The sequence below is a fragment of the Agelaius tricolor genome, unplaced genomic scaffold, assembly GCF_023055355.1.
Source record: "Agelaius tricolor isolate 1412-34295 unplaced genomic scaffold, bAgeTri1.0.p SCAF_18, whole genome shotgun sequence".
Taxonomy (NCBI): Eukaryota; Metazoa; Chordata; class Aves; order Passeriformes; family Icteridae; genus Agelaius; species Agelaius tricolor.
The window spans coordinates 8,685,586-8,707,359 of record NW_027269278.1 but is presented as its reverse complement, the minus strand read 5'-3'; the positions used below and the strand labels follow the sequence as shown (position 1 = coordinate 8,707,359).

At 40.8% G+C, this 21,774-nt stretch overlaps 1 protein-coding gene across 6 annotated transcripts in view; it reads left to right on the top strand.

The window, feature by feature from the left end:
• Window positions 1-21,774, top strand: part of FSTL4 (follistatin like 4) — a 208,922-nt gene that overhangs the window by 167,687 nt on the left and 19,461 nt on the right. For all 6 annotated transcript variants that reach the window (XM_071443208.1, XM_071443207.1, XM_071443206.1 and 3 more), the window contains 4 exons: window positions 2,561-2,727; window positions 13,625-13,745; window positions 19,951-20,112; window positions 21,139-21,273. In XM_071443208.1, coding sequence (XP_071299309.1) covers window positions 2,561-2,727; window positions 13,625-13,745; window positions 19,951-20,112; window positions 21,139-21,273 — 585 coding nt within the window. The remainder of the gene's footprint in view (window positions 1-2,560; window positions 2,728-13,624; window positions 13,746-19,950; window positions 20,113-21,138; window positions 21,274-21,774) is intronic.

Below are 21,774 nucleotides of genomic sequence, written 5' to 3'. Positions count from 1 at the left end.
TGAAAAAACAATTCTCTTGTAAATGAATGGCCCTCTATTTCATTTCTCCTCAAGAGGAGATGTCCTCATTAGCCCTACTGCATGCTACAAATTATTGTAATTATCAGTTCTTTATCCTGTCAAGTGCACTCCAAATATTTTATTCATTAAAAGAAGCTCTTCATTATGTAGAAAATAACTACATTATTAGCCCCTATGTGCTGTTTCCATGCTTCAGGCAGCTGGATGAGGGTGGTGGGATGAGCTCTCCATCCCTGGAAGTGTTCAAGCCAGATTGGATGAGGCTTGGAGCAGCCTGGTCAAGTGAAAGACGTCCCTGCCCATGGCAGGGGTTGCAAAGATGGCCATTAATGTCCCTTCCAGCCCAAACCATTCATGGTTCCCTGGGACATCTCTATTCCTATTGCCCACTGCCCCTGAGTTGCCACATCCCTGATTTCTTCCAGCAGGTACCTGAAGGCAGTGTGATTTACTCACATGTTATGTCTTCCCAGCTTAGTTGCTAGCCTGATCAGTGATCTTAAATGGGTAATGTTGTCTTCCCAATATTCCTTCATCTCCCCTTTTGATTTTTAAGGTTTGATGGTCAGACTGTGTCAGTCTTCTCATGTAATGCCTCTGGGAGCCACCATAACACAAATAGTAGCACCACATTGGTCAAACATTCCTTATTTTGATCAACCATCTATCAAAACTGCAGTTACCTTTTATTTAGAACAGCTTGTACTCTTCCTGAAATAGCACTGGGAATTTTAAGTGGGAGAAGTGCTCACAGCTGGCAGACACACCAATGCTGTGTGGACCCTGCAGCCCAAAGTCAGCCTCAGATCCACAGTGGTGAACACTTTGTGGCACGTTAGCTTCTCACTTAGGTGGAAGAAGCAGAAGAGAAGGGGTGCTGAGCTGTTGGAGTGTGTTTTCACAAGCAGGTTTTGCACTAATTCTTCACAATCAGTTGCTATACCAGAGCACTGAGTCTGTCCAGGCTGCCCAAGGCTGCTGAAATACTCTGAATATTTTAGTGACAGATTTAAGAGGTTTGCTACTCAAGAGATGTTAAAGCAATTTTTTGATTAGATAATATGTGAAAAGGTGGAAAATTGTGCTTGCAAGTGTCAATACTGGGTGGGTTTTTTTCATTTTTATTCCATGCAAGTGACATTTAGATCTTGTGTGGGATGTAATGACAGAGTTGTGAGGTAAGTGGACAGGATGAAGAGTAACTTTACGAGTTGATAAGTTACTGTGAGTAACTTATCAAGAGTAACCTGACCCCTCTCTGTCATTTTACAGTGTCACCACTGCTTGAAGGGGTTTTTGTTCCCAAAGCACCTGGCCTTGGGTGAGGCAGCATCAGTCTCTTTCATCTATGTCTTACTGCTGTTGTCACCAGTGGACATGAGGAAGGAGGAACCTTAGTGCTGGGAGAGGTTGTTTCATTCCCCAGCCCAGGTTTTGGAGTTGGCTGAAGCAAAGTAACACCAGCTGTGAACATTCCCTGTTCCTCTCAATGGGCCACTGCCTTGAAAGACAAATCTTCATAATTTACATGCAATACAGTTTACTTATTGCAGAGCTTGGGAATGAGAGGAAGCAAAAGCCATGCTGTGAATTACAAAGCTGTGGCTAGGGGAGCTTGGACAATATGGCCTGACTGCCCAGGCACTGGCACTGTCACTGCTGCCAAAAGGCTACATAAAGGCAATCTGCAGCCAGGGTAGTTCTGGTATCACATCTGACCTTTCTGTGTGACCACACATGGCAAAAGATGCAGCCACAACTGATGTCAGTGGCCAGAAGGAAACGATGTGACATAGTGTGGTTTCAGAGAGATGGCAGGAGTTTCTTTTGTGTGGCACACTTAAGTCAAAATAACTAGGATTTTTATTTAAATAAAATATTAGAAAGCTTTTATATTTTAGGACATCAGGTGCCATATGTAGCTGTGTTTGGTAAACAAGTTTTCAAGCTTGGTAACTTCCAGTGTTTGGGCAATTTGAAACTAGGTTTATCTATATTTCAGTGGCAGCAGTTTGTCTGACCTTAATTCTTCCTTAAGGAACAAACATGACTCGTTCTTGTACCTTTTAAAAGGTACAAGAATGGTACCTTTTGAGGTACCATTTTTGGTAGGAGAGCTTTTGAGAGGCTTTCCTACGAAAGAGAGGTAGTGGAGTGAGAAGTGCTGTAGAGAGGAGTGGTGTAGAGGAACAAGCCCAGATGATCTCAAGCTGGAGAGCCTTTACTTGTCCTCCTGTTCCTGACTGCTTTGTATAACCTACAGCAGCCAGGCTGGCCAGCTGACCATCTTAGTGCCCTCAGGCTGTAGCTAAGATGATTCAGAAAAGGAGCACAGGCAGTTTGATTGAGGCAGAATCAATTTGTCTCTCACCTGGCTTTACTGTTGATGGGATTTTTTTGTATAGCATAGGTACCCCATCTCCCTGACAAAATCCCCCGAAGTTATTCCCAGAATGAGAACAGAAGTCCGAGAGGGGAGAACAGGAGCAGCTTCCCTGTGTGGTGTTTGATGTTGTGCCTGTTCTTTTGCCTTTTGCAGAGGTGGTTCAGCTGAGCCTGCCTGAGGAGCAGAGGGTCACTGTGACCACCATCACTGTTGGCCTCAGCACTGTCCTGACGTGCAGCATCCGCGGGGCGCTGCGGCCGCCCATCGTCTGGAAGCGCAACGGCGTCGTGCTCAACTTCCTCGACCTGGAGGACATCAACGTACGTCCTGAGCCTCTCCTGTCGTTGTCTGTCATACCTTCAGTATGGCCCCCGTTAGCAGGTGGTGGTTATAAGGGTGCAGTTTTATCATATTATTACGGAAAGCAGAAGCTGGTGCAATATTTAGGATTTATGTGAATATGTCTCAGGAATAAAAGCAAAGCAGAGTATGTGCAGGGGAGAGCAGGAGTACTTGGAATAAGTTATATGAAATTATGCTCCTTTCACTGGTGCCTCTTTCATTGGTCTGGACCTCTGCTCCAAAGACCTCAAAACTCAGGGGAAAACAGCTCTACAGACCACTCACTCCTCAGGGGTATCTTTCCCAGTACAATCAAACAGGTTTATCAAGAGGATGAAACAAAACATTTGTGCCGTGGCTATGGGTCTCTCCTCTCTTTAAACCAAATAATCTGTTTTTATCTCTGATCCTCCTGTTTCTCTTGCCTTTGAGTCAATTCTCTTTTCTCATTCCTTGGCTGTTATTTCTACCAAGCAGTTTAAAAACGGGATTATTCAGCAGGGTGTGGCAATGCCCTCACAGGAAGGAAGATGAATCTCTTTTAATTCACAGTGCTGGTCTGATCTCTGAGTCATAGTTGGTAGTAAAGACAATACCTGAATGATGGTACAAACTTACTCATTTATTTAATAACATTTAATTACAGAGAGAGTGGAAAGTAGTGTACAAAAAATATGGTCTGTATTTCATTTCTCTTTTCATTAAAGTATATGGTAAATCAGGTTTTATTTTAATTACACTGCAGCAAGAGTTGATTTATATTTTTGTTCAGTTCTTGTTAATTTGATAAGCACTCAATTCAGAGTTGTTACAGTCAATACTATAGCTCCCTAAATTGTTGTGTATCCAGGATTGCTGAAATGGGAAAAATCTTTGGTTTATTCTTCTGCAGTAAAATGTGAAAATTACAGCACATGGGACAGAAATACACACAGAATCTCAGTGCTTTATTTGTTGACTCTTCCTTAGCAGGAAAATCATGTGCACCATGTATAGGCAATTACTGTGTGCACAAACTTAGTAATTAAAACCATCTAAACATCTTTTTATTTTCATCACAGCAAGTATTATCTTCTTAAATTTTTTTGTATTTCTTGTCACTGCTTTGAGCTTGACATAGAAATGCAGCAGAGCCTCTGAAGGCTAAAGAGTGGTCTTAGGATTTGTTGGCCAAAAATAATGAAAATTTCATTTATTTAGTTGACATTTATGAAATTTTGGTTATGATGATGTCTTAAAGAATTGAAGTTTCTGTGTGAACTGGACACAAAATGACAGTTCAAGAACCTGAGTAGAAACACATTATTGAAGGACTGATGGCACTTGGCTCTGGGGATTCATTTGCAACTCCTACTGTTTTAAACAGAATGTTGAATACGTTTACAGACTGAAATGCCAGTTCCTCACATCATTCAGCACCGGCCCAAGTGGATTTCTGATTTGCTTATAAGTAATTCTGTTTCTCATTGGTGATTCTATGTTAAGAGGCAGAGTTATGTCCTTGCACATGAGCTGACTGGTTCCTGAATGATTCAACATTCCCCCGGATTGTAATACAGAAAAAAACCATCAGTTTTTGATCTGTTTCAACTAGTACATCACTGAGAAACTATACCAGAAGAGCACTCTGAGGTTGTTACAAGGAGAAAAAACAAGATTTGTGCCTCAATTTTAATGTGTCTCATACCAGTTTATGACCTCTATCACCTTGTCATAGAACACCTACTACTAGTGAACATCAACCTTTCTAGTCTAATGAACACCTCCACAACTTTTTCATCTTTAATTAGACTCCGTAAATATTTTATGTTCTGTATATACACTGCTGTCCGTATTCTGGTCTGATTGCTTGAGGGGGCACAATTTGGCCATTTTTTATTTTCCCTCTTTCCCAGTGGGTGTTATGTAGGATGCTTGAGCTCAGGCATGTCTACTCTCTGGCTACTGAGGATGGGCACCTGCATGTCTGAAGCAATTGGTGGCAGCAGGGATGGTCCTTCAGCTGCTGAATGCAGCCTTTTATTTATCATAGAACCACAGAATGATTTGGGTTAGAAGGGACTTCAAAGCTCATCTCATTCCAACCCCCTTTGCCATGGGCAGGGACACTTTCCTCTAGGCCAGGTTGCAAAATCTTCATCCAGCCTGGCTTTGGACACTTCCAGGAATGGGGTATCTGCAGCTTTTATGGGGAACATGTGTCAGGCCTCACCACCCTCACAGGTAGGATTTTTTCCCTAATACCTAATCTAATCCTACTCTTTTTTAATCCATTCCCCATTCTCCTGTCACTACATGCCCTTGTTTAAAAGTCCCTCTCCACCTTTCTTGTAGGTTCCCTTCAGGTACTGGAAGGACCCAATTAGGTCACCCTTAATCCTTCTATTTTCCAGGCTGAAGAATCCCAATTCTCTCAGCCTTCCCTTATAGCAGAGGTGCTCCATCCCTCTATTCATCTTGGTCTTTTCCTAAACACCAAACAGCTCAGGTCAGGGGGTGGCAGCAGACAGTTCAAAGCTTCAGCCTTATGTGGGTACACAAACTCACATTAAACAATAATCTATTTAAAGGCCCTGACAGCAGAAAGTAAAGGCAGTGTGCTTCTTAATGTACTTGAAGGTAGTTAATTAAATTACTCCAGTTTTCCTTTAGTACGCCTCAAGCAGAAACTCAATTGCATTTCTGCTTTTCACAATAAGGTTGGCAATTTGGCTAATTGGAAGTGCAACAGGAGATTAATTGTACCTTTTTAACTTCAAGAAAATCCTCCCTGCTCTTGGCACATTGCTAATCACAGACCTAAAGGATAGTCACATACTTGGAAAAGTCCTGGTATTATATTTCAATTAAACTCTTTCTCTTCTAAATGCTAATTCTAGAAATCAAATGAAATTAGAAGCTCAAGTCTGAAAAAAACAGAATCCTGCCAACCAGGTGTGAGAGCAGCAGAGGAAAGGCTTTGCTGAAGTGTCCTTTGTTGCTTTATTCTCTCCAGATTCATGACAAATGTGATCTGAGAAGGTGACCTGTATTCCAGAGAAATACTGGGAGGGACTAAGACAGTCAACAAAAACCTCGATAAGCCTAAATTTGCACAGAAGTGAAAGATTGAAAAGGACTATAAAGCCTCCTTGTTTAACTGCATTAGTTAAATCACTTTTATGTGATATCTTGATTGGCAACAAAATATTTATAATTTTTCATTGCTCTCCTAATCAGAAGCTTTCATAAGCAACTAATAACAATTTGTCATGTCCTGTCTATAGGAGCTCTGTTTATGAGTTGTCACATAGCTATTGCAAAAGAGCCATCCTAATGGTACATGTAATTAAACAGTTTCTCTTGCAAACATTTAAGATTGCTTTTAGCATAAAAATATTATTTCTCCATAAATTACCCATCCATATTATTTATCCATTAGAAGCCCCTTTGCAGTTCCACTTTAATAAAGTCACATCAACTTTTCTCATGCAGAAAATAACTATAATGTAGCTGAAACTGATAAATTTGTTATAGCTATAAATTGATTTCTGACTACAAAAGTGAAGTGGTTAAAATGTGTCATCATTCAAAATAATATACTTTTGCCTCCTAGGAACAAGTGATATGTTTTCTCAAGTATGTGATTATGAAAGCATTCCTCAATTTGAGAATAAAATAAACTCCTCATGGAGTCAAATGCATATAGTATTTATAGGGTATTGTTTCACATGATTTGACATTATCTCCAGAGAAACATGTGTAAATTGATATAATTTATAAATATAAGTTGCTCCTTCAGAAGCATGGTGAAAAATAAGATTACCATAAGAAAACAAATATGGTGAAGAAGTAGATAAGAATTTGGTGAATTACCAAGTGTAATGCAGGTAGCTATAGCCTAAACTCATTAGTGTCTTTAATTACTCATTTCAGTTTTATCTGTACACTTTAACTCACATTGGTGTTGAGTCATTAGTTCAAAAATGGAGTTTATATATTTATATTTACACAATATAAATTGTGTAAATACAGAGTTCTTAATTTCTGCTGTGTCAGGTAGGATGGCACAGCCTTGCTCTCTCCAAACATCCCACCCAGGGACAAGCACAGAGCTCCAGACCACAGCCTTGACTGCTGGATTTCCCCTGGATTCCTGGGAAATCACCTCCATGTGCATCTCATGGCCCCTACAAGAGCTGTGCCCACCTGTCTTGGGACACATTTCATGCATGCTCATGAAAATGTCCCTTTCCCAGGTATAAGATTTGAAACCCAAAGCAAACAGCCAGTCTTTAAAGTGCAAGTCACTGGGATTAGTTTTCTCATTAAAATAGTCTGTATGAAGACAGTGTATTCCTGTTGATGCTTTTAATGTAGAATTTGGGCCATTAAAATGATCAAACCCTGGGCCATCCTAGATCCTGCAGTGATGGGAGCAAGTTACAAAAAGTTGGATATTTACAACCAAGTTTTTTCTTTCAAATCAAATTTTATGAAATTTCTTAGAGCTTCTTAATGCATTTACAGGCTCTAAAATAGAGGTTAAGTGCAAAATTACTACTGACAGTATATTCTGAATATATAGTCTCACATTTTGTCATAATGAAGATTACAGAAATTGTATCCACTTGCATTTTTAGAGGAATGTACCTACTATTCATTTTCCTTGTAATGTTTTCTCTGAGTTTCTCAGGATATAAAACTCACCCATTTTTTGTTTTATTATAATTACACAACTATCTAGGAAGTTCATGTCCATATTTTCAAGGCAAAAAAAAATTTGACTCCGCAGCATGTTGTGTTAAATTCTTTGAGCAGAAAAACAAGAAAAGATAAATTAATGCCCCATCAGGCTGTGTTTGCAGCAGTATTCTAGCATTTGCTTAAGGCTGAATTTCTCTCCATATAAATGACCAAAGTGATGTGTAAAACCAAGAACAAATAATATTAATGAAGCATAAGTTTTCAGCTTGTCTCTAGAAATGAATTATTAAAAGCATCAAAGAAAGTGATTTAAGGACCCATGATTAATTTAGTTTTTATCATTTTTACATGAATCACTCATAAATCTATTGTAAAAAAGATCAGAGGCATTTCATTAGTAAGGAGAAATCATTTCCAAAGTGATAGCCATTGTTGTAGATTTTGCATAATAATAATCTCATTAAATGCTTGGGTACATTTTGTTTTAAAATCCTGTAAACATTATCAGAGAGAGATTTCTAGGACACTGAGGATCAGACAAGCTTTTTTAGCTTGAACTAGTTAATACTGGTTGCTTTGCTGGTGACTCTGAGATCAGGATGGTGTTTTTCTTCATCTGGAAGTGTTCAGGGCCAGGTTGGATGGGGCTTGGAGCAGCTTGGTCTAATGGAAGGTGTCCTTGCCCATGGCAGGGCTTGGGCAAGATGAGCTTTAAGTTCCCTTCCAGCTCAAACCATTCTGGGGTTTTGGTGGAAAACTGGTGACGCCAGCAAGCCCCTTTGCCAGGACTGGTGTTGTCAGTAGCACTGAAACCATGTGGAGAAGGTCTCCAGCTTCCCTGGGCTTGGGAAGGGGCTGGAATGGAAGGGGTTAAAAATGGAGTGAATTAGTAGGAGGAGGAGGAGGAGTAATAATAGTATTAGGAAAGCAAATCTCCCGAGAGGAGAACCACTCAGGGAACTTCATTCCCTCTGCCATTATTTCTGCTATGAACACTTGAAACCATCATGGTGGGAGGGTATTGACTGTCTTTAGGGCTTTCCTCCTGCCCAGTATTTATTAGGAGCATTCAGTATCTGACTTGGATGGATTGAAAATCACTGTGTGGGTGTAAATGGCTTGAGCAAGGGAGGGTGTAACCCATAGTGCCATCCTGGGGGTGAGTGGTGCCAGTGTGCCCTCCCTGAGAGCTGGCAATGTGGGGACTCTGCCTTCAGTGGGATTGACTTCACTGCTTCTTCTTCCTGTTTATGGTTTGAAGTCAAGTTTGGGGTTTTTTTTCTCAAGCAACTGGAAATTAACCTAAAAAATAATAACCATCTATGCTCACTCCTCTTCAAACTTCCTGAAAACCAAGAAACTTTGACAAAAAATTAAAGGGTTTAAAATGTTGGAACAACCCTAAGGCATGTTAGAAATGAACATCAGAGACAGGCAAAAGGTGGGTGGCAGTGCCCTGCACCCTGTGGCATCACAGCCAGCTCAGCATCCAGGGTTAATGTGGCTCCTCTCTGCCAGCTCCTTCCTGGGTGTCAGAGCAGGAGATTTGTGCTGTTACAAACACGGGCTGGAATTCACTTGAGACAGAATGTGAACAAGATTTATAAGTAATATGCAATGTTTTACACATCTCTGAGCACGGTGTCCCTGAACTGCAGCAGAGTGCATGACCAGGGAATGCATTAGAATGGGAATGGGATAAATAAATATGAAAAATCTTGTGTTTGGAAAGACCAATGCCTTGGGTAATCAGTAGTGATGGAAAGGAAATACTGTACCAAAAAAAAGGTATATATCCATTTTCTAGGATCTGCTTTGTTATTTTTTAGAGAAACTTTTTTTTTTAATATTTTATAGATTACCAAGCTGTTATCAATGTAAAATGCAGGGCGATGCATTTTTTAAATCTTGAAAAGTTAAAACATATTCTGAGGTCATGTAGTCAATCATTTGGTTGAAGGGTAAATGCAAGACACAAAAGGAGCTCATGAAGGACAGAGAACTTTTTATTTGAAAAAGGGAGAAAAAAGGTGATACAAACTGCTAGAGAAGTCAATTTATCTGCTGCCACTAGATGACTTTATCAATTATGAGAAATTATAAGCATAGCTTTCTGAATTATTTCTATTTGAAAAATTACTTTATAATGAAATTCATAAGGTAGAGGTGATGAACACCCTGCCCTTATCTGGCTGCTTTGATTTAGGGCTTATGATTCTGTGGAGTTAGATGGGTATTCCCTCTAGTTTCATCACTTCTCTTTCTTCCTCTTCACAAGAAAATGGTGAGATGCCCCATCCCTGAGCATCCACATCCATTCCAGAGACAGCCCATCCCAGGAAGTGTTCAAGGCCAGGTTGGATGGGGCTTGGAGCAACCTGGTCTGGTGAAAGGTGGCAGAGGGGGTTGGACCATATGAGCTTACAGGGCCCTTCCAACCAAAACCTTTCCATGATTCCATGATAATGCACCTATCATGGTAAATGAGGAACACCAAAGTATATCTCAGAACATGCTGGTTTTGCCTTTCTACTGATTGCCTGTTCTTCTTCATGGGATAATACATTTAAATGTCTTTTCAATTCACTGTGGGGCATTACTGGGGTCAGGTAGGGCAGTAACAGCTCCCTGGGGTGTGCAGCACTTGCTGAGCCTCCTTGAGAGCCTCAAAATACTGTTTTAAAGCTGGGATAGATTTGGGGACAGAAGAATTATGTTGCATTAGTTTTATAGATGTTTTTGTTCTGCTCTGTCTGCTTTCAGGCTTGTGGTGACTTGGAGAACTGGCTTAACAAGCAAAAGCCATCTGAACTGAGTCAAAATATGTGAAATTATTTCCTCTGCTTTTTCCCATGAAAATGAATTATTCCCATTCCCTCTGCCCACCCCACCCACGTGTCAGCAAACCGGAGCAGCAGCTCAGGAGCTGTCAGTGCTCACTCACACCCTGTTAGCACAGGGCAGGGGCTGTGAGCAGCTCCCCAGAGCTCCCAGGGGCACTGCAGCCTGGAGGGGGATATGGGACACATCCCAAACACATCTCACAGCTTCCAACTGCAACACAGCACTCCTGGCTGCAGGATGTGAAGTTAGAGGCTATTAAGGAATCAAAGACTCATCATTTCTTAATGCTCCAGGGCTTGGGTTTTTACAGCACTTCCAAATACACCCTTATGAAATACACAAAGAAAGTGCTTGTGCATAAGAATGCATCCATAGATATAAAATGTAACAGTGCAATCCTAATGTACTAACTATATCCACAGGGAAACACGGGGAGAAAACCGTGAGCTGCAATAAACACAGAAAGTCATTAATTTGTTAGAGAATTCAGTCTACTTTTTGCAGCAACAAAAGGTTCAGTGTTAAACATTTAATGCCACAATCATTTTCTCCTTCCCACTCCTAAACACTTTCAATTCTTAACAATTGTGTAGTTATATATGAATTTTCTGTGTGTGCAGGTTCTAATACAGGGTTGATAATTCCCTTCTATCCGTGACATGGTGATATGGTGCTGACCTAAATCATCTTTGATAACTTTCTTTAAACACTAGAAGTCAGAAAATAGATTTTAAAAGTCACAAACTGTGCTTTTACCAATATAAGCCTCTTTTTTCAAGAAAAAGGTAAGGAAGTTAATAATACAATATTGTTGCACCTGTTTAGTTGTGCAATGGCTTTTTGCTTATATTAATACATTTGTATGCACTGGAAAAAAAAACAGATCATCCTTAAAAAGACAATTACAGAGCACAAACCAAGATTCAGAATATTTTTCTGTGATATTTTAAAGGAAGTAACATACTTAAATAGAGAAGATTATATTGTCCTGTTTTTCCACAACTCCTTGAACTAAATTATTCTATTAAAGTAGCCACCCTGCTTTTATTAATCTAAACTCAATTTTAGTTTCTTTTAACATACACAAACTGTTATTAAGTCTCCTCCAGTGCAAGAATTTTCTGTATCTCATGCAAGTATCATTTGAACAGGGTTGGTGTCTTTTCCATTAGCAGTCACTCATGCATCTTTGCTTTCCATCAGGAAAGATCTAACTGACCAAAAACAGACAAATGCTTGAAATGGGGATTTTTGAGTAGATATTTGTAATAATGTATTGGAAAACTTAACCAGCTTATCCCATAGCATAGATGCCTGACACCAAGGTGACAATAATATCTTAGATGCTTTTGATTATAGACAATGGATTTCAGATAAGCTATGGATTTACTCTGATTCTTTATAATTGTTCATACATTTGGAGCAGAACCAGGTTGTGATTGTGGGTGTGTTTGTGCCCTCTCAGGTGAAGGTTTGTGCTTTGGGAAGGGTTGTGTCCTGCCAGTAAACTCCTTATTTCTCAGTGCTCACTTTCAACCTGCCTTAAAATATGTCTAAAAACTAGGCAAGCTCTCAGGATTCTCTCCCCTCTGCCAGTGCTGACCTGCCACTGAGAGGTGAGGCATGAAGATGCTTCTTAATGCCAGACAGAGGATTTTGGAGAAGGTTCCTGAGCTGACAGAAGTAGTGCCAGATCAATCCATACTGCAGGAGATGGGCTGTTTTGTACTTCTCTTGAAGGCTGCCAGCTGGCATTGCACGTCTGCTGCAGAATCACAGCTTCCTTCAAAAACTGTTCAAAGTGTGGTGTCTGCAAAGGAAGGTTCAAACTGCAAAGCACATGCACCCTGAACAGGCAGGAAATGTGAGATGTAAGGAGCCCCAGAAGGTGTGGGTTTAGAAATCAGCCCATGTGCTGATGAAACAACCCCAGCCTGTGATCTCTGAGTCCTGGGCAGCAGCAGGTGGGTGTGGATGGTTCCTTACAGCACTGGGGCTGCCACGGGTGCAGCAGGGAAGGAGCAGCATCAGAACTTGTGTGTGTGGATTCCCTTCCTCCAGCACAAAGAAATCAGGACCCAGGTTCTGGACTCTGAGCCAGCAGATCAAAGTGATGTTCCTGTTTAATCTGTCCCCCTGGTGGGTTCTGCCATGCAGAGGAGGCAGTGAGCTGTCACCTCCTCACTGCACACACTGCTGCACGTCCCAGACACGGGGGTGGCAGCAGGCAGGACCTCCTGGAACGGCTTTCCCTGCACACACTGGGCTGCAGGCTGGCTTCCAGCTGCACTTTGGAGCTTTGAAAACAAATCCTTGTGTTTTCATAAGCAGAACCACTCTCTAGCATTCACCCTGTTGTACTGGGTTTGTGCCACCCTGACCCAAAGCTGAATTTTCCCATAATATTGCAGTGAAATTACTCAAAGAGTTCAATTTAGCGTACTTCACACGTGAGGGTGATTACAGAAAAATCTTTCAGCTCATGAATTATTTTAAAATGTGTCCTCCTCAGTTTGCATAGAAACACAAACACTCTGAAGCTGCAGAGTCTCTGAAGGTTGGTGGAGTAACAAGAGAAGCTGCTTCATTTAGCCATCAGTGCTGTGGTTCTCTTAGCTATAATTCAGTAAATAAACATGGAAATTAACAAATAAATAATGAATTTAAATAAATTCCTAAGCAGGGTGCTTGTACAGCACAATCAAGTGCCAAAATGTGTCTATTAACTCAACTCAGATCCTTCCCTTCTGTAATCAAAAACTGAAACAATGCAAGAGCAGGTCTAGAAAGGTGAAGGGGAGGAAGAAAGAAACTTGTTAAGCAGTTACAGAACTAAACAGGTATGTTTGAGAAAAGGCTTTTTGTCTTCTTCCTTGTCTCCTGCCTAGGATATTGTCTGAGATAAGTAACAAAGAGCTTCAGTTCTTTTTCATCAGGTCTCAAGGCCACAGTGCATTTTCTAAGAACCAGCACAGATAAAGGAAACCTTAACCCACCCAAATGTTAGCATTTTATGCATCTGAGGTTAACAGGTAGATATTAAATTCCCCCATAAATTAAACAGCTGGAAATGGCCATCTTTTTTATGTGCAAAAAGCACCTTGTTAGCAACAAGCACAAAAGTTCATATTCTCAGATGAGTCACTTTACCTTACTCTTAAATCGCTGCTCATTTTCTCCCTGTGTGTTGATTTATGAACTTTATAGCCTACTGTTCAAAATTCAAGCTGTGTCCCCAGGCTGCATTGCTATCAAAACCTCTGAACAGGTAGTATCCATTCATGTAGTGCTTAAAATATTGTTACTAAATAATAAGGCACCTTTCCTGTCTTTTGTTCCATTCAGGATTTTGGAGAAGATGATTCCCTCTACATCACCAAGGTAACAACAATTCACATGGGCAATTACACCTGTCATGCCTACGGCTATGAGGAGCTGTATCAGACCCACATCCTTCAGGTGAATGGTTAGTAAATGGCATATGTGACATTCCATGAAAACATTCCCTGAGAAAAGTGGTGTGTTAACCTCATTCACACAGAGATGTGTAAAGCCACAGCCCAAATTTTCTGTGCATGAGAGCAGATACAGCTTGGGGTTTGCTCACTCGCACTGTCACACAGGCAGTCAAAAATAAAAGTATCAAGGGGGGATGTGTATAATTACCTTGGGCTTCAGGAGGTATTTTCATTGTTAAACAAGCTGTCAGTGACATTTTCATAGAGTTAAGAGCAGCGTTTCCAAGCATCTCTTAAAGTAATTACTACTTTTGTCAACAGAAGTATTGCCTCAATAATTTCTTCTTCCAGAAAATCATTTCTGTTGCATGAAATAGCCCAGCATATTTAAATAAATACAGCAGTGTTTTCAAAAGCAGCTAACCTCCATCTATATATCCAGGCTATTACCTGGTTGTACTGAGCTTGGTTTGCTGAGGGCTGTTTACACTGGCTCACTGGATTGCAAATTGAGGGCAAATCATTTTACAGGTGAGAGAATCAGACAATTCCAGCATTCTCGTGCACCTCCATCCCCTGGACTACATGTGTGCCTAGTGGAAACGGTATTCAGGTGCTCACTATCTATCTCCTGACCTCAAACTCACTCAGTTGGATTTAGTTTAAAATTACATTAGATTAAGCCAGCATTTCATCAAGGGACCAGCCCACAGAGGATCCACCTCCACAGCAGCAACAGCATTTTCCAGCTTCCAACCCTTTTTCACCTGTGCTGATGGTGCCCAGCAGTGTCTCCAGAACAGGGGACAGGGGTGCCCATTACTAACTGTGGGTACATTCTGGTATGAAATGGGATGTACACTATGGGATGCACTCTGGTATGAATGTCTTTATTTTTAAGGAAAATTCAGTAACTTTATTACAGGGTATATATATTATAAGGAAAACTAGTATTCCTTTCTCTAGGTGTGTGTTGACCTGCACAAAGGAGAGCTTTCAGCTGGTAAGAGCAGGTCACAGAGGTGACACAGAGGTCAGCAGTGAGAGGAGAAACAGTAAAGAGGGATACTTATGCATCTTAAGAAGAGTCATGGTGGTTTTGTTTTGAGCTTTTGTTTTGACTTCAGGTCTTCTGGATGTGTTTAAGTGCTCCCCCACACACAAGTACCTGGAGGAGAGCACAAAGTATCTGGTTGATCTGAATGAAAGCTGACTTAATGTCTCTACATAATAATTTGTCATCTTTTTGGGAAAGTAAACTGTAAATCTCAGCAATGTGGATAACTAAGTCGTGTATGCTGCAGCTGAGAAAATAGGTTTCCTTCCTCAAAGTGCTGTTTGTTTGATGAATGGCAGTTGAAAGAAAAGCCAGCTAACAACTTAATCCCATGTCTATTATGTGATGTATTATGAGGCCTGAATGGAGTTTAGTTGGCAGACAACAATGTAGACTTTATCAGCACTGAGAATAGCAGGCCCAAAGGCTTTGAAACTTAAACCAGAATGAGAGGAAAGCTGGATGGAGTGTGGGGAGGGGGTGATCTGTTCCATACTCACGCTTGCCACTTAGATTTAACTTGTTATTGAAAGATCACATTTTCTTTTTAAGTGCAAGTTTCATACCATAGCTGCATGGGGGCTTTCTTACCAAAAGAATAATGCTGTTATACAAAAAACACTATCTGTGTGGGCTTTTTTAATATGCTATACAGTCACTAAATACAGAATAAAAAGACTTGCATTCTGGTATCAACTCAGGCTTGCTAGAAAACACTGCAGGGTCTAGAAATCTTTGTCTCACAGCATCTGATATTCCCTTGTGAGCCATTAGGCTTTGCAAAGCTGGGGTTTTGCAATTCTTGATGTGGCTGCCCACATCAGTATATTCCCTGCTGTTCTGCCTGTGTCACAGTTTCCTCCAGCAGCTGATGCAGGGGTGACAGCCCTGATGGCAGGAGAACATTGTTTGCCTTCAAATGCATCAGAGGGTTCCCAAGGCAGAGCCTTTCACAGGGAAACCTCAGTTTTAGCAACTTAAAGGACAAATTGAGGAATTTTTCTTGACAGGAGTAGAGGGAAGAAACTGAGCCGAGCTGAATTGAGTGAAGATGCTGAGAATCTAAGTGTGGTTGATGGGCTCTGTTCAGCACTGGGGCTTGTCTCTGTCTGTCTGTATCAAACTAAAAACTCCATCTTCAGCATGGAAGGGTTTGTGTTGCTTTCTTGTGTTGGACTAAAATGGTAAGAGAATGTGACAGAAGCAAATCAGCCAGAACTCGGGTGTATCTGCTTGCCTGTCTCCTCTAGGGAAGCACTGATCTACTTTCAACATCAAAAACTTGGGGGGCTTTTTATTTTATTAAAATGATCAGAATTTTTCTTTTCACACCTCCCAAGTTTGTCTGTTGGGAGAGAATATAGAAAGATCCAACTAGAAGTAAAAGGGTTTATCCCCCGCCCTTCCCAAGCCTGCTGTGTCTCTACAGGCTGGTTCTAACTTTTAGACTGTTTTTCAGTTAATCCAGTGTTTTCAAAGCTGGAGTGATTCTTCCAGCATCCTTTGGTCCTTTTCCATACCACCTGGGCCCTGTCTTACTGTTCCATCTAAGACACATCAGTGAGCTCACAAAAGAATCTGATCTTAGTTACATGTGCTCTCCTCCTCTGCTTTTATCCAACAAAGACGCTCTTCAACTTATTTTTTTCTTTGCTTCTTTTTAGAACATTAAGCTAGATTCTTACATTGATTAGGTAATATAGAAAATAGGGAAATACAATGCCTAAATGGAAAGTTTGCAGCCCAATTTTGACAACATTAAATGTTTATGAGATCTGGTGCTCTACTACTGCTCAGCTGCTGAATGCTATGCAATGTTCTCTTTGTGCCAGATGGTTCAGGATATCCCAAATAACATGGGTAGGTCCAGATGCTTATTTTGACAAGCAGAGATGAGAATCCTCTTAGGCAGAAAATGTGATGGTCACCAGGTGAATACCCCAACCTGCTGGCTCACATCTGGGCATGAAGCATGAAGCACATGTGAAATTCAGCCTGTTTGATGGGAGAGATTTGGTTGAGCTCTCAATCTTAGGATTCACAGTTACTGGTAAAAATTAAGTCAGTGTATTTATGCAGCATGCCCTTAAGATCTTTGGAGGAAAAGAAATTGCTGAAAGGCAATGTTTAAACAGTTTAAGAATGAAAAGTTCATCTTGCATTCTGGTATCTTTGATCAGGAGGAGCCAAGAACAGCAGGAAAATTTTGCTCTCTCCCATGTATGGATATTGCTTGGGAAATGTGTGCAGTATACACTAACTGTTGGGAGGAAGCAATTTAGCACTTTCAAAAGGAAAAAAGAGGTCCCAAGGATAAAGAATCTCATAAAATAGTAATCAACTATGAAAATTGGTAAGTCTCTTGGTAAATCAAGAGATTTACAGAGTGTAGGAGATTTGCTGGGTGTAAGGCATCATTTTCCTTGGTCTTTGCACTCAGGAAAACATCAGCATAAATCAGAATATTTTATTCCTTGAAAATAGTTTAAAAAAAGCCATTTGATCCTCAACCCAATTATAAGGGTCCAATAGGACAAATTTTCCAGTAAGGGAGACGTTACAAACATGGATGTTTCATTAATGTGGCTTTTCAGGAGAAAACATAAAATGCTGCAAGCTCCTTTCAAATCATAAATGTAAAACATCTCGAGTAAATGATTAATCTGTTAATTATTGCTACACCCTGGAGTATAGAGCTCCTACAGCAGCAATGGATGTCTTTGGGCCTTGGTGCCACCATCTGTGCTCATCGTGTGCTTTATCACCTGAGCTGTTTTATAGTAATGAATTGGTCTGCTCACCAGTGAGGTGCTGCTCAGTATGCAGTGGTAGGCAATCTACCCAATCTCATGCTTGTTTCAATGCCTCTTTCTTCCTGCTTTGCTTAAGATAATGGCATTTTTATATTGCCCTCAGCTGCAGACACAGTAATGGTTAGCAATGATATATATTCACCAAGGGAAAAAGCAAAAGGTAATCCATATATCCCAAAGTCTGGGACTGAAATCTTTGCAAGTTTAATGTGCTTACTTGGAATGTATTAATTTGTAGCAAGGACAATAAAAATATATTCTGCAGTTTGCTGTTATCACAAGGCATTTGCATGAAATAATTTGCCTGTGCAGTGAATTATGTAAGACAAGGGAGAAGAAATAAAAAGTTTAAAAACAGAAGGAAAAGGAAAAGAGAGCAGAAATGGAGGTGAAACACATACTCTTTGTAGGTGAAAACAAACAGTTTCCTTATTAATCACTCTTGAAAAGATACCTTGCAATAATTTTAAGTTAATTTTCATGCAGAGCATTGATTCAGTGTCTGGGACCTGTGAGCTACCTTTGGCAATATAAATCTGTTGTGCTTGCAGCCCTCCAGGTAAAATAGGTGGATTATTCATGTGTAGACTATCAAGGTGTGAGGCGAAAATGTGAGAGATGAAGTTTCAGTCTGTTTGTAGTGCCCTGATTCTGGGGAGCTGATGGCTGTGGCCAGCCTGGGAAGTGCTGACACAGCTGCCCAGATGAGCAGGAAAGCCTAAAGCAAACAATATTAAGGAAATAACAACCCACAGTGGGTTTGAGAGCATTAAATAGGTGATGACTGGGATGGGCTGTGTCTCTGAGAGCTGGCAGGTGAGAAGACATTTCGCTTGGAGTGAACTTTTTCTGGAGCCTTTGGCCATGTGAGATCTCAGCCAAGTCAGTTGATTTCAGGATTTGAGAATCAGACCTTGTATACTGTAAATCTTTTTCCTCTGCACTTGTAGGAGGCACACTGTTCTTCAGCTGTGAGTCCAAATAAATCATGTTGGCCTTCAATGGACCTCACTTACTCAATCATTTCATTCAAAAAATGTTACTAGTAGCATCCCATCCAGGCTGGGCAGATCCACATTGGACTCTGGCCATGATTTTACAAAACTGTACAGCTTTCAGCAGCTACATCATTAATCCCAAAATCTCCCAGTCTGATAGAAAAGTTGACTGCTTCATGTGAAACAGAGATACCATCAGCCACGGTATGAGACAATGAGACATCCTCACATTTCCTTTTATTTTTCCCTCAAGATGAAAGAGGGAAAAATCTCTCACTGGTATCTTTCACTGATGCTGCAATATTGCAATTTTTTTTTAAGTCAGTCAGTAAATTGTTAAGAAATAGTTAATGGGTGGTATTAAGCCTTGTTGGTTTGAGCAGTGAAGGAAAGATGATTGAAAATCAATGAACATCTCTGAAATTGTAACATAATTAGTAGTTCTGCCAGAGGAGTATATTAAATAGCTCAGGAGTGCCTTTGTGAACAAGGTAAGCCATGTTTTAAAAACCTCTCAGTGAAAAGAAGTAATTGATAAACACTTTATTTGTTCAGAATAAGAAGTAGTGAATACACAGTCCACTTCCTGATGGATAATTAAATACAGAAGATTAAGTTATTTTTCATAGGCAAGAACTCAAATTCCCTCCTAGATTCAGGGAAGATCTGAAGTTTATACTTTAATTTTTAAATATGTGAGTACCCACATTGGATTTTAATCCAACTGTTCAGTTAGTCACTCAATAGAAGTCTAAATACAGAATTGAATTGCAAGGTTGCTCCCTGGCATTGGTATATTAGTTTACTCTTTTCTGTTATAGAATCATAGGATCACAGACTGGTTTGGGATGGAAGGAATCTTAGACACCATCTCAATCATCTCAATCCAACCCCCTGCCATGGGCAGGGATACCTTCCACTGTCCCAGGTTGCTCCAAGCCCCATCCAGCCTGGCCTTGAACACTTCCAGGGATGGGGCATCCTCAGCTTCTCTCATATGCCAGTGCTTGGAAAAGTATTATTTTCTATTTTCTGCCCCCAAAGTCAAGCTGTAGAGAAATCATTCTTGTAGCTTGCACTGACAGCCAGACCAAGCTCACCTCCGTGGCTCTCAGCTCAGAGCCCCTCGTGGCTCTGCAGGACAGCAGTGGCTCTGCAGCCCCGGCGCGGTCTCAAGTCCCCAATTCCTCAAGTCCCCAATTCCTCAAGTCCCCAGTTCCTCAAGTCCCCAGTTCCCCAATTCCTCAAGTCCCCAATTCCTCAAGTCCCCAATTCCTCAAGTCCCCAATTCCTCAAGTCCCCAGTTCCCCAGTTCCTCAAGTCCCCGCTTCCTTGCTCCCCGCAGTGCCTCCGGTGATCCGCGTGTACCCCGAGACGCAGGCGCAGGAGCCGGGCGTGTCAGCCAGCCTGAAATGTCACGCCGAAGGCATCCCTAATCCCCGAATTACCTGGCTGAAGAACGGCATTGATATCATGCCAAAACTATCCAAACAGCTATCGCTCCTCGGTAAGAACAGAATTTTGATTAATTAAAGTATTGTAGGCAGGGATTAAGGAGGATTATTTTGCACTTTAAACCAGAAGTTCTTGTACTTTGCTAAGCCACAGTTGTTGGAAATCGTGTTATAAAACCCCCGTTCTTTCTTTTTATCTCTTTCTCCTGTGAATTTCCTGGGAAATACACTATTGATTGATGTAAGTGGTAATTGCATTCTGTTCAAAGACAGCCTGCCTGTTTCTTCACTGCCTTGCTTCTTGTGTACAGCACAGTAGAAAAGAAATGCATTAAATTATTTGAAGAGAAATTCGTTAAATTATTTGTTCATGTCTAAGCACACACTGGATGCAAGTCAGCTGAGAGTCATTCTCCCACTCAGTCCTGCTGAAGGAATTGGGCTTTTAACTCCTCTAGGTCTCTGTTCGAATGAGGGTGCAACAGGCATAGCAAAAGGCAAAAACATTAATTTGCAATATTCTGTGTAAAAATAGTAACCCCATCCTCAACACATGCCCCAGTCTGGCTTTGGTCGATTGTGCCCTTCAGCCTGTGTTGGTAGCTCTGATATTGCTGCATGACACATACAGTATCTCAACATGTTCCAAAGGTTTTAGCCATAGGTCCCTCTGCAGGAAGCAAAACGGTAGGAGGAACTGTAGAGAGACCCCTTTAAACCAAAGTTTTTTTGTGATCTGATGGAAAACAGTTTGCAAAACTGAAATTAATTTTTCTTCACTAAAGCCAAAGCACTTTTCTAACAAAAAAAAGAAATAAATGAACTGTGATTTATAGTTTGACTTGAGATTTTTTATTTGTTCTTTTCTGGTGTGAAGCGTGTATGTGCTGATGGGAAGAAGCAAGACATCAGCTCCCATGAGAATCCCCAAAAACCTCTAGTTAAATAGGGGGAGACACAGTGGGGTGGAACCACCCTGTCAGGCCATCACTGTGTGGATATGGCAATGGAGGACAATTAAGGCAGGGACATCAATTAGCAGCAGTGGGGAGCACTGTTTTTGAGTGTCTTTCTTACAGCAAATGGAAGTGAACTCCACATCAGCAGCGTTCGCTATGAAGACACTGGGGCTTACACCTGCATTGCCAAAAATGAGGTGGGAGTGGATGAGGACATTTCTTCCCTTTTCATCGAAGATTCGGCGAGAAAGACCCGTAAGCTCAATTTTCCATGTATTTCTTTCTTTAAATAGTGTTGGAATGTGATGGTAAACATGAAATTTAATTTAGTGTCATTTAGTTCAGGCTATTGCATGCAGTAAGTTGGATCTTACATAAGGTAATGACAGTTCTGAATGCACTTTGATCAGAGGATTGGACACTTTTTTTGGGGTAGGAATCATGCAGAGAAGGTAAAATCTTGTCCAGGAAGATGTGCCAGAAGTATACTGGGTGTGTGATGGGTAACAGCTTTATTGGAGTAAAAAATTGGCAATAGTTTCAGATATCAGGGAATCCAAAATGTAATATTTTGTCATATTCTAGAAATCTCATTGATTTCTGTATAAGGCTTCTTTTGAAGCCAGTTACCAGTCAAAATTCTTGAATATTTAGATATCTGAAAAATGTTGTGATTAAATTATTTTACCTGTTTTTACATCACTGACTGGCAAAATAGGTTTCCCTCAGCGTGAAATTATTTTCCACCTCAAAGAC